This window comes from Amblyomma maculatum, chromosome 4, assembly GCF_055883805.1.
Source record: "Amblyomma maculatum isolate TAMU_Amacu chromosome 4, ASM5588380v1, whole genome shotgun sequence".
In the NCBI taxonomy this organism is placed as follows: Eukaryota; Metazoa; Arthropoda; class Arachnida; order Ixodida; family Ixodidae; genus Amblyomma; species Amblyomma maculatum.
The window spans coordinates 205,979,706-205,998,821 of NC_139347.1; the positions used below are offsets into that span (position 1 = coordinate 205,979,706).

A 19,116-nucleotide genomic window follows, 5' to 3' on the forward strand; every position below is an offset into this window, starting at 1 on the left:
ATGATTTATTTCCACAGACAAGGAAGTACAACAGCAGCAGGACAGAAATAAAAGTTGCCAAACAATCAATCAAACAAACCAATAAAATATACAAACGTAAAATACAAAATTCAGATAATTTTAAAATATTCATGCAAAAATGCATTAAGAAGAGTTAATGAAGGAAGTAAAATACAAAGTACAACCTGATGCAATCATAAGCACAAAAAAACTTCAAATTTCTTGCGGAGCAAGTTAGCACATCAATATTACAACTGGAAAGAGCATTTAGCAAACTGTGCATATGGTGGCACAACGTTTGCTGGCCATAATTAGTGAGCGTGTGAGGAGCACACCAAGTCTGCGGAGCTTGAGTTGCGTAAGGGACGGTGCGCTTTGTGAGGTTGGCAAGCGAGCTGAGAAGTCCAGTGATTTTTCCATCTCTTCTGTAAAATTACAACAAGCGACGTTTCACTAAGGCAGAAAGTTTTAGGGTGGTGAGCGCACTAAAAATAGGAGCGAGATGAAAGTCGTGAGGCTTATTGCATATGACACGAAGAAATATCTTTTGATTAACAAAATGCTTTTGAATGCTAGCATTCATGGTTTTCCCCCAAACGAGGCAGCAGTAATAAATGTGGCGTAGAAAGAGTATATTATAAATTATCAGTGTTTTGCTTCAAAAATGGACGAAGCGCTAACAAGACATTCACAAGAAAGGGGACACGGACAAGCGCTCACTGACAGCTGATCCTTTATTTAAGGGAAACACACAATATATAGGCGCAGCTTGGCGGCGCTTATCAGAGGCAGCAAACGCCACAAGGCACTAAGTGTAAATGCATGCCTCGCTCTAAAGAAACTACTTTACTGGATAGAAGTCGAGACAATGTAGCTCGTGAGTTAAAAAAAAGCCGTCTTCCTAAAAACATATAAAGGAAAAGTCTAGATTGTGTTAGCGAATCGTCCAAAGTGCTACATCAGAGTGAGCTCTCTTTTTCAAAAGGGCGCAGTTGAATTTTGTGCATGAATTTAGAACCGCAAAAAGTTGCGCATGTCTCATGAGTTGAAAACCACTATCTCTCTTTTGCTAAGGTGCTTGAAGTATTTTTCTTTTTAGTGGTTTGTCTGATAAGTTTTTGTGATTGTCAGTTTTTTTTTATCAATTTTTCGCGATCGTCTTCATGTTCATCTGGCCCTATACACCACGTGCCATATATCAGTTTATTTTCCGAACCATCGTTTTTAGCCTGTTCATTCGATCGTAAATGTTTTTTATCTGTTTTATGCCTGTTTTCTTTTATCGATTTTACGGCCTTTTCGCCTTGTGGCGTTTGCTGCCTCTGATTAGTGCCGCCACGGTGTGCCTATATATTGTATGTTTCCCTTCAATAAAGGATCAGTTGTCAGTGAGCGCTTGTCCGTGTCCCCTTTCTTGTGAATGTCTTGTTAGCGCTTCGTCCATTTTTGAAATGTTGCACCAACTAGCCCAGCAAAACGTTCTTCTTGAGCAGTGTTATGAATTGGGGCAGGTACCTGGGGAAATAGACAACACGTAACATCTTTGGCAGCTTACCGGTGAGTAAATGTATATGCCAGTGCCGGGAAATATCATCAACGATGTGGGCGCCCAAACATTTGATTGATCGTACCATTTCGATAGTAAAGTTCTTCAGCAGTATATCTCTAGGTAATACGACAATCACAGTTTTAGATGAAACAGCAAGGCTTTGCTTTTTTCAGTATTAATTATTAGATAATTTTGTAGACCCAATGATGTAATTCATAAAGCACGCTGCTAGCATGTAAGGACAGGTCATCTGGCGATCTGGGTGAAAGGAAAAGCGTGGTATCATCGGTATAAATCCTATGCGGGGCGTCCGAATCAATATTAAAAAGATCATTGACGAAAATCTTAAACAAAAGGGGACCCAAGATGCTTACCTGAGAGCTTCCTGCATAACTGGAAGGAGATTAGAGGGCAAGCCGTTAACATCCACAAATTGCATTCTCTGACTTAAGTATGGTTCAAGAAAGTTTTCGAAGCAAATGTTTATGATCAATGGAACTGATATCTTTAGACAAGTGGACAAAACACCTAAGATTAACAAACACGACCGAGGTTTGTTTTTTTGCGATTAGTTTTTTCTGCCGAAGGAGCGTAGGTTCAGTAGACATGCATTTGCGGAAGGCAGGCCGGTGGGTTGTTAATAACTTATTCTTGTTAAGAAAGCGGTATATACTGCAAAAAATTATGTTCAAGTCCTTCAGAAAAAATGGGGAGTATGGAAATGGGTCCGTATTTCGAAATTTATGTTTCGTCGCGTTTTTTGAAAGAGTAAACATTTTCACCATCTACATAATTTTCGGAAACTGGTCACACTTTAGGAACATTTTCGAAAGAGTGAATTAAGATCGTTGTGTATATCGTAATCTAACAGCGCTGCCAGATGAAGCGAGCTTTGTAAATCTAGTGATTCTGACTAAATCTGCTGTAATAACAAAAAAATACATATAAAAGTATTCGGATGCACCAAGGGAACTTAAGTGCTCCGTCTTCTCTCTCCATTTCTCTTGCTGAGTAGATCAATAATTTGAGGACTTGTTATTAAATTCGGTTATTCAAGTATTTGCACACCCCTGCCTAGAAGCCTTGTTGGCATATGTTATTGTATTTAATGAGTGGAGCTTTCATTTTTTCATTCAGACGCTTTTTTTGTGTGTGTGGATTTGACATTATATCACTATGGTGAAAGTCCGAGCGCATTCTGCGTGCCTGATGAGTCGGGTATTGGCCACTGGATATAAGAGAGCGACTCTACCAACCTCTTTGGTTTGGAGAAACAGTCGGAAAAAGCTTTGCCCTACCTACAGAGGAGTGTCCTTTAGTGCTTTCCAGCGCCATTTGCAGGGGGCCGGGGTGGCTGCTCGCCATTTACTGACGGCCCCAGCGATCTACGGAAAGGGGGGCGTGCCTTCGCGAGGGCGTTCCACCACAACAGTCTGCGCCATAAAGAGAAGCACGGGACCAAGATGGGAAAAAATCAAAACGACGAGAACGCGAGGGGAGCATCGAGGGAGGCTCTTTTACAAGGGTTCTGAGATACTTAACTGGGATGTTTTCTGCGGCGTCGCACATAACGAATCGAAGGGCTTGAAACAGCGCTCCCGTCATCAAGTGGACACACCGCGCCCGCACTCTGTTATTTTAAATTGAGACATTTGTTCAGTGAAACGGGCACGAGAGGTGGTTCGAAGCGAGAGTGGTCGCTCGTTTCGCGTGCCGGCAGGCACACTTGGGTATCGTCGGCCGTGCGTGTGTGACGATCGCAGGAGCGCGCGCGGATGGTCCCGGCGAGGGTCCGGCCGAACTGGGACGGACAATCGACGGCGGGGAAGGGTAGGCAGGCCCCTGACCCAGATGAGCCGGCGGCCGCTCCCGGCTGACGCGTATAAAGAGCTCCGTACGCGCCCGGCCAGCCCCCAAAAGCGCGCCAAGACGAGCGCAGGCCGGGCTGCGTATTGTGCGCTCTCTCGTCTTCTCGTGGACACCTCGCGCAGCGACAGCATGGGCCACGTGAGTATGAACGCACTGCACCAATGCGCTCGATCGCGCTGGATTTTCGATCGCGTTTTGAAGGATAGCCCCAAAAAGGCACGTGTTCTCGCTACTCCTTGAAGCGCAGAGGAAGGCATGAGCTAGAGAAGACGCTTTCCTGATGGAAGGGTCGTGAGTATGCGACACGCTCATGGAATATTCTTCGCCTCGCGATCCTACTACGTCCACTCCACATGTCGGGGTAGAGACATGTCAAGTCGTCCACAAAATGCGTTCCGCCATTGCTCTGATTACGCGTAAGCAGACTTCCTCGTCAACTTCCAGCCACAGTTAAACGGGCTTTTGATGCGCTTCATTATGAGGGAAGTTCGCACGATGCGCTCTATCGAGAGCGCATGAATTTGCTGTCGACCGAACAAAAAAAGTGAAAATGAAAATACGCTTGAGCTTCGTTTTAGCACAACAGCGCCACTTACACCACATTTTCATACCAAGAAATGTTCGCTCTAAGAGAGTGGCACATACAGGATGGTTAAGCGTGTTTAGTCAATTGTAAATCGCTCTATAAGAAAGGAAAGGCGCCGTATCTGTCGCAGTTCGGTGCGCGCCTAAAACTCCCAATGAACAGCATGCAACCGCAGTCGTCGGTTCGGATCCCTACCGTAAATTAGCAGCAGATGAAATCTGAAGCTAAATGGTATGACACCACAAAGAATTGCTGTGTCACAAATTTGATACGAAATCACGTGCTTATGTTTTTACGACACGTTTTTCTCAGTTTTGAGTTTTAGGAGACGGCGACGTCTTTTCGATCGAACGAGCTGCATACGCTATCGCCTAAAATAACGGGGAAGAATGCCGAGAAAAGAAAACCAATCCAGTGCCAGCAACTTCATAAGACTTCGTGAATAGTGGATGATTTCGAAGACCTGAAGGTCCATCGCAGTCTGGGGATCAGTGACTTCACATTCCACCTTCATGGCGACACCCTATCCTCAGGACGCACAAGTCGAACTGGCGACTTTGCGCTCAAAAGTAGAACCTTCAGAGCGCTTTGCTGCTATTTTATAATAAGCTGTTTTCGGAGAGTCTGTCATGCTTCAAGTGGATGCTTCTTTCTCTATGCCGCCTTCTTGCCGTGAATGCTCGGCGCTTGCCCAGAAGGCACGTGAACGGTCAGTGGAGGGAGCTTTTGATTGAAGGAGATGGCTCTTCGACAGGCCGCAGATAAGAAGGCCAATCATTGTTGTTAGCTGAACGTGCACTATACGAGACGATAGCTGGCTCACCAAGCGTGTACGGCGTAGACGGATCTCTCAACGCGAAGCTCCGATGAAGCACGGCCGGCGCTTCGTCCACCCGCCACGGGTGAACGCGTCCGACGCTCTCGTTTTCAGCGGCAAGTGGACCTGTTTAATCCGCTTTGGCCGAAATGGGAATGATGCCAGCGCCTTCATTTTTCTATTTCATAATCTTTCTGTTTCCGTTTTATTCGCTGGATTCTCTATGTACGTTTACTGCTATTCTCTCGTCGTATAATTCTCTAGCATGTTTACTATAAAGGGCAAGGGGCGAAAAACAAAACTTGGAAGTTGTCAAAAACAGAAATCTCCTGAAATGCGAATATGCCGATGCGTCCAGTATGCTGGCCACAATGAAAACACAACTCTATGCAAACAACCAGCTACATAAAATAATCACATATATGAGAAAGCTGAACGTCAGTAGGCTTAATATTAAGAGTGCACGTCGCTCCAACCTCTAAACGTACGGGGAACCGACTCCTAAGCCCCCATCAAGAGACAACGCAGTCAGTCGCGATCGCCTGCGCACGGGTCACGGCATAGCAAGGATATTTTACAGCTCAGCACAAGATGATGCCGTAAATTCTCCTTCGCAGTTTGAATGAAGCGAACGATATATGACCAAAGAAGAAAAAAAAAAACATCTTGCGTACTTGGTATTTCATTGCACGTTGAAGAACAACAGGCAATCATTCCGCAATGTTCCGCAGATACTTGCCTCGCGACTTTATTGAGCCTTTTACTGATTGATAATAGTTTGGCCTTCCTTTTTAAAATTTTGCCCCACCGCAATGGTTAAGACCTTGCTGAGTCCGAGCACCCGGCTCCAAATCACCCGTGGCGGCTGCGTTTTGAGGTGAAACGCTTGGTGCTGCATGTACTCTAAGACTCAGTGCACGATAGAGAACCCCAGGTGGTCCACTACGACGTATCCCTTAACCCGTGGTCACTTTGGGACGTCAAACCCGGGTTGACTGTGAATCATAACAAAGGCCAACTAAAAAGACCGACAGGGAAAGCAACTGTCGGTATAGTAGCCATGGCGGTAACCCTAAAAAAGAAAGGACCCACTCTGCGATGGTCGGGTGATAAGCAATCCGTTCAATGCTTCGGCAAGCCCTCGTTCTCGCTGGCGTCAGTCATGCGCGCACGGCGTCCTCGCTCTCACCAGCAGCTGATTATTCTGGATGGACGGCCTCTCCTGTCGGCTCCCCGTCTCGAAAAGGAAAATCAGCCGACGACGCTACTGTATAGCAAGGCGAGACGAGGGACTTGTGGTGCACGCGCGCACCGCGCGTGACGCTTTCGCCTTCTCTTTTCGTGCGCTCTCGCTTTCCGCGCCTTGCCTATCGGGTGCCCGGCTACGCGCGGCGTCCAGCTCGTCTTCCGTGCTGCCTATGGACGACCGCGCTGCGCATCCTTACTGAATTCCCGTCGTTAGCATTTGACGTGCGCACTGCACGCCCACACTCTTTAGTCATCCGGACTAGGCGTCTTTTCAGGATGTCCCCGCGTCCTCACTGGAGGTCTCCTCTTGATGTTCTGAAGGAGATATATTCACTGAGGAATCCCCTTGTGTGGTCTTCACGAGGCATTATCATTGGGCCTTTTCACTTGTCCACGAGGAGTCAACACTCTAGACTGGTGGAGCGCAATTAACTGCGACGATGCTTTTTTTCAAGCCAGCCATTTTCCTGAGCTTTGTGAGACAAACACACAGAAATATCCACAGGGGGAAAGCGGCGCCTGCTGAGTTATTGCTATGATTGTTGTATTTTTTACTTTTATTCATCTCAGTGAAGAGTATTGTTACAGGTGACGTCTTGCAAGCAGTGTCAGACCTGCAGTTGGTGCAACGCAAGAAGGAAATAGGCTGAATAATCATTACTCACTACAAATCATGGGAGCACACATACCTATAAACTGAACGATTCCCAGGTTTAAAACGTCTTGGTGTAATTCAGAATTCCTACCAAGTGAGCTTGGTATGAACCGTGGAAAGTTATGGTAGTTACTTCTGCAAATCGTCGTTAAGACGATCTTGTGAAGAGTCAGAATCTGGGTCTATCTAAAGACGTGAATGGTTGTGTAAGGGACAATGTTCTACACGTATACGTTGCCCAGCTCGCCAGAAAATCCGTCGTTGGTGTTGTGAGCGAACAATCACGAGCATGGCGCTGGAAAAAAGCTGACATGGCTGTGCACAGATTGGACATGACTGCCTGAAGTCACGTTTTGACAACTCGGGCCTCTCGTTCCATATGGTCGGCCGATATCGGAATCAGGCTGCTATGGCCATTGAATTCTGAGCTAGACACGTTACCCCTATGCCACTAAGGCTAAAGCGGGGCTTTATATGTGGGCTGGTCGCCTACTCGCTATCGTGTCATGCGTACCCTTACAGGCGGAGCTTAAGTGTCCCCCATATCTATTATTATTCGCGCTTATTTATTTTGCGCTTGCTTTAACGTAAAACACAGAGTGTATTTTGGCACTAAACCACAAAGTAGCAGCCGAAGTAACTCATGTCGAAATTCGGAAGTGGCCTCCCTTTTGAGTCTTGCATCTCCAGGCCAAGTATAGAGTCTACAAATCCCGGAATACTGAGGCAGATATTTACTATCTACTGCAAGTTTGCCCTCCGGTGAAGCCGACCAGTGTCCAGTACCTATCTCTCGTCGTATATTGCTTGGACACAAAGTTGGCATCATCATCGCTTACTCCTCGGCTTCATTGCTTCGACTAAGCATTTTCTTATTTATTCGAACCTTCTTTTATTTCATGCATAATTTGTGCATTTTTTATGCCATGAGGGAATGACATCGCATTAGACTGATGCGGATATCCACCTAATTAGCGGGCGAAGTTACAAAATCTTTTCTCACTGTAAGCACGACGCTCAACGACAATAGGCTGTAGTAGAACAGGCAAAGCATCAACAAAATGCAAACTGCGCGCGAGAAGATTTAGTGGCTAATTCTGCCACTGGTCATAGGTCTATATACATTGGCAGCAAAAAGCGCGGTGGTCTTCTGAGCTCTTGTTAGTATAGATGTTTCGAAGCGGACTAAGCGGAATATTTAGTGCGACGCGCAGGCAGTTTCGGCGCGGTATGAAATGAACCTCAAATCGACCTTGGTATCTCTATGGCTAGCCCCCCCCCCCCCCCCCCCCCTCCCTCCCTTCGTTTTTCCCCTAGGCTATTTTCCTGGCGGATATGCTTGACCGCCACGTGCTGCTTTTATACCCCTTCTACAACTACTTCAACCGAGGTCTGTTCGGCTTCGAGGAAAACTTCACCGCAGAAACGTTACGAGCGCTGTAAGCAGCTTTTACGCGACTGCACTGCGAAGCTGCCACGCCTACGTGGGTGGTGCCGCTCTCACCGAGCGTCTCGTGATCGGGGCTATAAGGAAGTGTATAGCAGCGGGCTGCTGACCCGTCGGGTGAACGGGGTTCGCGGACCGGTCTCGACGTGAACCAAATGGGGTTGCATGCACGTTTACTTCAAGAAAACATTCGCGTTTTGAGTGATAGTGGAGAAAAAACAATCAATCAAATCACAGTGTCGTTCTGGCATGATTCCGTTCCCTCAGCGGTAGTGTTCTCCTGATCATCGTTACGAATAGGGGAAATACTTTTGAAACGAGTGAGGGCGGATTTAAATCTCGGTATTGCCGTCGCATCTGAGGCGCAATAGAATAACGCTATAGTATATAACAACGCCGGGACATCTTTTCGAGTACACTTCTTAAGACTTTCTTTCTGAAATCTTTGTCTTTTACAATTCACAACATGCGTATAAGTTACCAACATATTCTCTGGGGTGGGTTACCCTTTCCAATACATTATGTAATGTTATTAATTTCTTATTGACTCCAAGTAGCCGTGAAACCAAACGCAAACAGAGCCGGAAGTCGACATCGAACGACAGGGTATGGCAACGCTTACACTAAATGTTTCACCGGAATCGCTTCCTGCCTTCAGTGAGTGTGTCCTACCTTTAAGTTGCGTGCAAAGACAGCAGCAATCACCGTTAAACTCGCTGGCAGACAACGACTGAGGAGAAGCAAGAAATTGCGAGACCCTACCGTTGAGAGATAGGAATTACGCGTCCTTATGACATTTGCTACTGCAGTCTAAACGGTACTGCTCTGCCCTGCAGAAAAGACTGAACGTATGCTGTGCTTTTGCGAGAATTATATCATTTTCTCTGATTTATTGTATTCAGCCGAAAGCCTTTATTGGCTCATAATGTCGGCGTTCGTCCGGTCCCACTATAGCTGTCTATCAAATGACGTCATGATGAAGTCATAATAAAAATAAGATTCCTGTCTCCACCGAGAATCGAACCGCCATCCCTCGGATCCCCAACCGAATGCTTCAAACAACTACGCCACGGCCGGGATTTATTTTTCAGACATATTTATTACACGCGGTTAGGTACAGAATGCGCTATGTAAACAGACCATTTACAAAGCATTCCGTTGCTGAGCTGTACAACAGAAAACCCAACTAAAAAGCAGGCAAAGATAAACACCACGCCCGGGATCGTGAAAACCATATCATACTTCTGCTTGTCTGCCTTGAGGATGATAGTAGTGATGACATTGGCGCTGTAATTGGTGATAATGACAATGATGACAGTAGCGATGATAATGACGGTGCATTTAGTTGATAATGATAATAAGAACAAAAATAGGGACTTAAGCTGAATAAATATTCAATCGTTAGGTAATTAAAAAGGTAATCATTAGGTAGGTAAATATTAGTAAATTATTACGCAATAATGAATTACTTAATTAGTAATCAACTCATAAAATTTGATTACTTAATTAAAAATTGATCATTGATTCACATAGGGCCAATAAGGCCTTCAGTAGAGTTAGTTGTTGGGCTAGTTGGTATTCTAGATTTAAGGACATAGTTTTCAGCGCAAGGCACGCGGCCAAAGGAAAGAAGAAGAAGGAAGATCATAGGGACGAACACACAAATAAACAGTTGTGAGTCAGCGCTATGTTCGTCCCTATAGTCTTCCTTCTTCTTCTTTCCTTTGGCCGCGTGCCTTTGCGCTGAAAACTATGTCCTTAAATATAAGGCCTGCATTCGTGCATACTGCGGTGGTGCTCTGTGATTGGTCGAGACATCTATGACGTCATCTCGCTTCGGCCAATCGGAGCCGCGCAAAAGCGGGACACGTTTTGTCCACAGCAGCATGAGCCATTAAAGGCTTTCGCCCTAAAACTGATGCACTCAGTGCAGCAGCAACGCTCAAGCTTTCGCATTTCTGCAGTGTAGATTCAAAAGTGCTCTCGGAATTTTTACTGGTACCAGACAAAGAATGAAGACGAGCACTATTTATATGCGAAAACATGGGAGAATGTTTCAGTCCAGACAGTATTTCTATTTTGTTTTCTTTGTTTTTTTTTTAAGGGAGGGGGGGGGGATTTAAGGTTGATTTTAACCGTTCCGATTGGGACTTCTATTGTTTTCAGCGTGGACTATATACCAAACCGGAACTTCGGTTTGATCGCCAAGTTGGGAAAGCGGCCCGACTTGAGCTTCGAAATTCCCCGTTTTCGTGATGGTTAGTTTGGTTTGTGAAGTTTAACGTCCCAAAGCGACTCAGGCTATGAGAGACGTCGTAGCGGAGGGCTCCGCAAATTTCGACCACCTAAGGTTTTTTAACGTGCGTTGACATCGCACAGCACACGGGCGCCTAGCTTTTCGGCTCCATCGAAAAGCGGCCACTACACTACCACGGCGGATTTTCGTGATGGTATGGGGCGTCACCACGGAGAACCCTTAAATATGATCCTAAACAGTGACTGGCCCGGTAGGACAGCCAATTTTTTCAGGAGTGCCAAGGGGCCTTTTCGAATTTAGTGCTGGTTCCTGATTGATCCCCACAATTTGGCTTCACCAATCTGAAGGTTCGATAGTAGAGTACCGTTTCCGAAAACCTGCTTGCAGTCTAGGTTGTCCTGATTCTATTAGCAATTACCTTAGTAAATATCTTATACGTAACAGACAGTAAGCTGATTGGTCTGTAATTTTTAAGGTCCTTAGAGTCCCCTTTCTTATGAATGAGGATAATGTTGACATTCTTCCATGGTTCCGGTACCGTCGATGACGCCAGGCACTGCGTATACAGGGTGGCCAGCTTTTCTAGCACGATATGCCCCCCCCCCCCCCCCCCCCCCTCCTTCAACAAATCTGTAGTTATCTGATCCTCTCCAGCTGATTTCCCCTTTTTCATAGTTTCTAATGCTTTCTTGACCTCGTCCTTCGTCACTGGTGGAACGTAATGTTCCACCAGGTAATGTTGAAGAGCCTCGGGAAGGAACAGCAGTTTACATTAGGTAGCGAAGTACTGGAAGTATTGGCGAATATGTCTACTTAGGACAGGTAGTAACCGCAGATCCGGAGCATGAAAAGGAAATAACAAGAATAATAAGATTGGGATGGAGCGTATTTGGCAAGCACTCGCAGATTATGACTAGCAGCTTACCGGTATCGCTCAAGAGGAAAGTATACAACAGTTGCATCTTGCCTGTACTCACCTATGGGGCTGAAACGTGGAGGCTAACCAAGAGAGTTCTACTTAAGTTGAGGACAACCCAGAGGGCTATGGAACGAAAAATGGTAGGGGTAACATTAAGAGATAGGAAGCGTGCAGAGTGGGTCAGAGAAATAACTCAGTTACCGACATTCTAGCGGAAATGAAGAAGAAGAAATTGGCATGGGCAGGACATGTAGTGCGAAGAGAGGATAACCGATGGTCGCTTAGGGTAACAAACTGGATTCCAAGGGAAGGAAAGCGTAGCAGGGGGCGGCAGAAAGTTAGGTGGGGGGATGAAGTTAAGAAGTTCGCAGGGGTCAACTGGATGCAGCTAGCACGAACCGGATTAATTGGAGAAATATGGGAGAGGCCTTCGCCCTGCAGTGAGTATAGTCAGGCTGATGATGATGATGAATCTGAAGGTTTTGGTGCCACTTTTTTTTTATGATGGGCACTGCCGAATCATTTTCTTGACGATGTGACACAATTTCTTAGCATCCTAATAGTAACAAAAACATCAAAAGGTAGGCGTTACAGAAGTTATACTAACGCATACAAAATTAACTCTTTCCGTAATACCATCACTGATTATTGTTAGCCAGATTACCATAGATATGAAGGTCTTTCGCGCCATTCTCAAACGTTCTTGGCCTGCCTGATCTGAGTGATTTAATCAGCTTTCACTCTTTATAGTTCATCCTCGGTAAATATTTTTTTTTCTCTTGCGGCACTGATTTTTGATCCACTTATCAAAATACCGAAATCTAAAAATTTATGAAAGTTGTGAAAAAGTTGTGTTGGTCTTTGAAAGCGTGGCACGCCTATTAACTGAAACGCGGGAAATCTCGTGATTTAGCCTCGCGGACGCTTGATTTCTGCAACCATCTAGGTAATACTTACATCATCCCCTTCAGAGTCACCACGATAGCGACTCTGAAGATGATGCTTCATAAACCGCCGCATTTAGATAAGATTGCAAATGAGACCAGAGGAACCAGCTCAGAAAAACGGTGGCCGTGCCTCGGTTATTTATGCATTCGGTCCCGCTTTGCTTCGCTCGGCGGCCGTTTAAAACCCGTATTGCGCCGAGATCTGTGTCATCTGCCTCATTTGTGCGGTTTACGAATAATTTAGATTGGCTTTGATAGCGCCAGCAATGTGGAGGGTTGGCTTACTTCTTCTGATAATGGCGTGCCCTATACTGAGTGTTTTATTGAGAAGGTCCAACATTTTAAGAAAATACAGCAGGTTTTAGATTTATTTCAGTCCTGGGACCGTATCGGTGGCTACGGCGAGCACCATGTAAGAGGCAGACTGCTTCAATTAATGCGCTAATTAACTACAGACGTCGAGTAATTTTTTTTTTACATTTTAGGGGGTATGTTTTATTTACAGAATTGAAGTTCTTGTCCTCTGTGTGTAGCCGAAAAAAATATTTGTCTTAAAAATTGTAGCGCGCGTTACAAGGCCACAGATCTCTGCCTGATAGACGGCTTCACGCATAAACATAGCGTCTAATAAGGGGATGATTACTTATTGGCATCCACTCGAGCGCAGCCATACGGTTACAAAGGAAAGCTACGCAACCTCTTCAGAAACTTCGTAGTTAAAAAAAGAATTCATCCTGGTCCGGGGATCGAACCCGGGACCACGGCCTCTACGGTGCAGTCGCTCTATTAGCTGAGCTATTTTTTTTTCGTTATTGCCAAATTTATAATCAAATTTTACACATAAAGAACATACTCCACAAACACACAAAATGGGTTAAAAACCACGCGATTTCGGGCTGCATGATCCATTAAAAATCAGGCATCTGCAGTAACACTACCATTCTCGGAACCATCTCAGGCACTTGGTCTTGTGTCTTGAAAACATCAGTAACACTCGAAACGGCTTCTCGAAAATATTCAGGGGGAGCAAAAATTTTCTGTTTCAAACTCCATAACATTACACTAGAAGCTAAACCCTATTTAGAAATTACGGGTTTTTTTCGTTCCTTGGGGAATTCCCTGCTTCATATCCCGCAAGCCAGAAACTATCGAACACGTTTTCTCAGTTCATACTTAACCAGCCTTAACCAACCTTGTTGAATTACGTTTTCTCAGACTGTTGGGAAGCCTTTTTATTCTGGGACATTTTACAACGAACGATTAAAAAAGTCCTACCCGTGGATGCATTCGGAATTCGATTCTTACCAATTGAAGATGATGATGGGCTACCGCTGGACACGGGCCTGCACAGCATCTGGCGTACCAGCTGAGCTAACCAGAGCTGTCAGCAGATGAGATGGCGAGATCGAATTGATCAAAAACTCAAAGTGTGAATGGTGTTGTGACTCCCCCATAGGTTTCGTTACTATGCCGGCAACACCTGACGTTCGCGCGACGATTCATTGTCGCTTCGCTGATAGCGTCGATTTCGATGCGTACAGTCGTTTCGCTGGCCTCAAAGCGCGCATCGGCGGTTACCTAGGCCGGTCGCGCTCGTCAAGTAGCATATGTGGGTCTTGTAATGTCTGCTAATATTTTTAAACAAGTTTTTCTTGCCTATATTATGTGGAGCACGAGCTCCAATTCTGCAATGACATCAGATCTCTTAAAATAAAAAGAGAGTTACTAACGACTTCATCTCATTAATGATCTGATTGAGGTATCTGCCTTTTACCTGGTGTCGACCGTAGCCCCAGAACTAAAATAATTTTAAAGGCAGATACCTTTTTAAAACAAAATCTGCCTTCAAAAACAACATCCGGTATACTACAGCTCCTAAAACGAGTGCTTAAATTACATTTCTTGCATTTCTTTCCGCAAGTATGCTTAGTTTTCAATGTGTCGATGCTTCCTTACTAGAAGTTGGCTACTGTCTTCCTGACCACTGCTTTGTCCAAGCAAACTAAACATTTTCTAGCGACAGACAAGGAAATAAGCTTCCCGCTGCTCCGAACATACTCGACCTATTATAATTTCGCTAATGACTTCAGTGCCTACCCTTTTCGTGTGGATTACTGGAGCTCTGCATGCATTTCAGTTTGAGTAGACATATGTTCGGGAGTTCTGTATGCTGGCGCCCCTGATAATACAGATTAATACGGCGAACTATTAGAAAATGAATTTCTCTGGAATTAGACGTCTTTTTTTTTCTTCGACGACTCATTTTAAGGCATGTTATGTTTTAATCGGTCGGTAATCATGTCATCAGTGTTCTTAGTTATTTTACAAAAGTTTTTACAACAAAGGTTAAGCATACATTTCTTAATCACCTTTATTTAGTCTGCCACTACAATGAACGTAAATTATAAGTACTGCCTGCTTTCCCATCAGCCGCAAACAGCATTCAGCGCACAGCCGTCATTTGTGTTGTCTTTGCTCCCGTACTGTCTGCACTGCTGACTTTCTGTCTTTGTTGCCTTTTCATTTTGCATGCACCTAACAGAAGAACATCTCTCTTCTTGGGCTCATCTGCGCATGCTGCCTGGTCAGAGCGAACGACTTCACCTGGGTGACCCACGAACCTTTCGCCACGGAAAACTTGGTGTCCATCGCCCCGTCGGGCCCGCAGCAGATCACTGCCGTAACCCCGTGGTCTCAACAGTGGCACCAGCCCCCCATGCCACAGCAAGTGCAGCAACAGCAGCAGCACTTTCAGCCGGGGCGGATGATGTTTCATTCATCCGTACCATGGAATAACAATGGTGGGGGAGGAGGAGGAGGTGCGAACGACCTCGCTACTGTTCACCTCCAAGGCCGGGGTCCCGGTACCTGGCAAGGGGGTGGTGCCCCATGGCAGACAAACAGCGTCGCCCTGCCTTGGCAGATGCAGCAGCAGCAGCAGCAACACCATCAACAACAACAGCACCACCAGAACCACCACCAAAACCAGGGACCTCCAGCAGACATCTCGGTTCCCTGGTCAACCCAGCAGCCGGGCCACATCGCCACGTTTACGTCCCTACCAAGTCCTCCCGTCAACAATCCGCCCAACCCATGGCACAACATGGGGCCGACAGGCGGCGGTGCGCCTTGGCAGTACCACCAGCACCAGAACCAAAACAACAACCAGAACAATCATAATGCTTTGCAGCAGCAACACCAGCAGCATCCACACCAACACCAGCAGAATACGAACCAGCAGCAGCAACATCCGCACCTGCAGCAGCAACCACCGCCGTCCGAGCCACAGTTGCCTAGAACACAAGTGAAGCTCATCTATGTTCCAATACCGATCGTGAGGTCTGTCACCCAGCAGGCATTGCCTCAGGGACAATGGCAACAGCAGGGAGGAGGGAATGCCGGCGGTGCCTCAGTACAGGTTTTATGGCCGCAGCAACAGCAGCAGCAACAGCAGAGCAGCTCGCAAGGCGGCTGGCAGCCGGGAGTCAAGGCCCGAGCTTTCTCGGTGCCGGCCAAGACGATGGGCAGCGCGGGCGCTGTCATACCCATCGTTATATCGCTCCAGACGACAGGGTCACGTGGCTCGTCTGCTGCCAAGACCGAATTCTCGCCCAGGGCGGCTACATCTCGTGTGGATACTCCCAGTAGAACTTGGTGGTGAACTCTGCCCCCTTTTTCACGGTGTGGTGCAAGTCCAGTTGATGGTTTTTGAGAAGCCTTGAACCGAAGACAGCGGATAGATGGTGGTCGACTTACTGAATGCCGGTGTTTGTACCTTGAAACGTGCCAAAGGGTGGAATCCTTTGGCAGTGAAGTACCTGTGGGTCGCATTGCGGTGCTGAATGTTTAGGAAGCACTGTGCACTGAAGTTGCAAACGTACATGGCTTTGTAGATATACTAGAAGATTTCTAAGCAAACTATGATGCAAACACCTGTGACATTAAAGTCCTAATAAGCAATAATAATAACAAATGATAGCCACCATGAAGGTCAGAATAGCAACTATGTTTTGTTTGTTTTGCAAGCTGAGTTAATCCTGTACATAGTGCACCTTGCTGGAACTAAGCCCTCCGAAGTTGTTGGGAAAGATTATTCTTCAGTTGGATTTCTTCCCTGAGCCTATATAATTCACGGCGTGCCAGGAGTGAAATAATGTAACCGGAGTGAGTCTTTAAATTTCCAATGGAGAATGCAGAACTAGCTTTATCGCACCATCGCAGTATGGCAGAAATATATAGTCTCCTGCTTCAAAGGCAGCCGCTACTCTTACAACTTAAGAAATTCTCGCCTTCAATTAGTATCAGAATATGAGCAGTCAGTACTAGTCAACGCTGGAATTTCGGGGTAAGCCTTCAGCAGAGCGTAACCAGATTTCAGTTTCATGGTAGCCATCGAATAAACTTGAGCATCACTGCTACTGATATATTCCTTTCGATGCTATTGGGGTGTCTTGAAATGTCGCCAAAGGTTACGTCGAGTTAGGACCTACAATTCCTTTGGGGACTCGATGTTCGCGACTGCTAAGGCCACCTACTTGAGTCTGGCTCTGAGTTTCTGACAGAGTTTCAATGGCGGATCAAATAGCATTCCCACTGTGGCCAGTCGATTTAAGTTACACTTATCGAGCACGTGCCGGTGTGATTCATACATGCAAAGGCCACATCGTCCACATCTTTTATTTTCCAGCGACATTCGCCTCGGCCAGGCACACTTGCGTCATACGCAGTAGTTGACACTCTTCTTTTAAAAGCAAATTTTTCTTTGAACTTGGTGCACGCGGACAATGAGTCTAAACTATGTCAAGCTCATCGTTTGTGGTAAAAACATTATGCCATTTTTTAGACCATCTGAGCATCGCATTATATTAGAAAAAATATTTTTGCTTGCATCATTGCTTCATTATATAATCTTGACCACATTAATACGAAACACGTCTCGGCAATAAAAGTTTTTGTCACACGTAACCTAGCGAATATGAGGATAGCTACGTTAGCGCATGCCGTTAGGGCGCTCGCGTATGAACCCAAGTAACCATTATGCATTCTTCACGGGACGCGTGAGAAATTTTCAAAAACGAGAAGCATGCTTCGTGATATTTTAGTCGTACGTCTACTCTTCATGTTGTCGTGTACATTACATCATAATATTATTTCTCACAATTCGTAACTAGAGTTTTATTTCAACATGACGTTATTGTCGAAGCTCGATATCGCCTTTTGTTAAGTCAAACAAACAAAAAATGCACGTTGATGCTACTCCTTAATTTGTATGAAAACAGGGCGAGAGTTTTGCATATACTAGATTGTGCTTTCAAAAAGTTGCCAATAATAAAAAAGTTACTTATTCTATGTCCACCAGGGAACATGAATTTACGGCATGTCTTCATACAACCTAGCTGCCCCTCATATTACGTTAGCTAATTTTCAAGCCAACGAATGAGTCGAAGCGCTAGCTTTGTCGATTTGAGGAAAAAAATCAATTGACGAAGTTATCTGCAGTTTTACAAAGAAGCTTTTGACGTCAAGATCTTGTATAAATAAGTTGTGAGTATGTAAAGCGAAACTTATTAAGCAATAAAGCTAGCAGTTTTTTCAAGCACTTCCACCTGAATGCACATTTCTTTCTTGTCGCAGATATGAGTACCTGCATGCCACACACAAAGGTACGTGCAGCAGCTTACCACATCAGGAAGAGGAGCCCTATGAAACGTACCGCTTACTTGAAATGCATTTACGATAAGGAAAGTTTTGTCCCAGATATGATTTTGGAAAAGTGCAGGCAAAAACCTCATTTCACTGACCTTTTCTTTATGTTAACCTTGTTTTGTTTTCTTTTGCGCATGCGTCTCATCAATTTCGGTACTTCCAATCTCTGTCAGCCCAAGTTCAGAAAAAACAAGGATAGATGCTCACAAGTAGCAAACATTGTTCTTAGCTCTTCTAACGTAAGCGCCTTTGTAAAGTCGTCGTTAATGGTGTAGATCTCAGTTGTTGCTTATATATTGTTTTACACTATACTGTTAACGGGGTAGCTCAGCCGCACGTATTCAAAGCTAGCTGCTAATCAAAATTTCGGTTGGGTTTGTGGAGTTTAACGTCCCAAAGCGACTGAGGCTATTAGAGACGCCATAATGGAGGACTGAAAATTTCTACCACCTGGGGTTCTTTAACGTGCACTGACATTGCCCAGAACACGGGCGCCTTACTTTTCGTCTCCACTAAAACGCCGCGGCCGGGATTTGGTCCCGCATCCTTGGGCACAGTAGTCGAGCGCCTTTACCACTGCGCCACCACGGCGGGGCTGCTCGTCGACAATTGAGCACACACAGTCCAGTTTTGAAATGCTGTGATAATGGCCATTGTTCGTTTTTTTGACAGAAGTCATGCACCGCCAGGATGACTCGCTACACCATATTTTTGTCAAAAAGTTACTGATACATCACTTAGTTCGCCTATAGCCTGCGTGCGCAGAATCAAATCGCATTCACGGCGGCAGCGTTTCCACGGAGGCGATAGGCGTGTTTCTGCATTGCTCTATCAGTATACGATAAGGAACCACAGGTGTTTGAATTTTGTCCTCTGTGCCTCACGCAAAGTGGGTAGAGATCGTCAGAATGACGTGCCTTTCAACGTTGCCAGACTGCTCAATTTGCTGTAAAATACTGCGGTACGAAACTGAGAAATGCATAAGCCAACGATAATTCCCTGGATAGGGTCACGACTGTATGGTGGTTTAGTTTGGTTTGGTTTATGGTGCTTATCGTCCCAAAGCTACTAAGGCTATGAAGGACGCCGTAGTGGAGCACTCCGGAAATTACGACC

At 45.5% G+C, this 19,116-nt stretch overlaps 1 protein-coding gene across 1 annotated transcript; it reads left to right on the plus strand.

The window, feature by feature from the left end:
• Positions 1 to 1,394: 1,394 nt before the first annotated feature.
• On the plus strand, positions 1,395 to 17,892 carry LOC146194070 (uncharacterized). The gene is made up of 2 exons (XM_084602967.1): positions 1,395 to 1,557; positions 14,837 to 17,892. Exon 2 carries the CDS (start codon positions 15,011 to 15,013, stop codon positions 15,953 to 15,955), a length of 945 nt encoding a protein of 314 aa, XP_084459093.1. The 5' UTR covers positions 1,395 to 1,557; positions 14,837 to 15,010; the 3' UTR covers positions 15,956 to 17,892.
• The last annotated feature ends 1,224 nt before the right edge of the window (positions 17,893 to 19,116 follow it).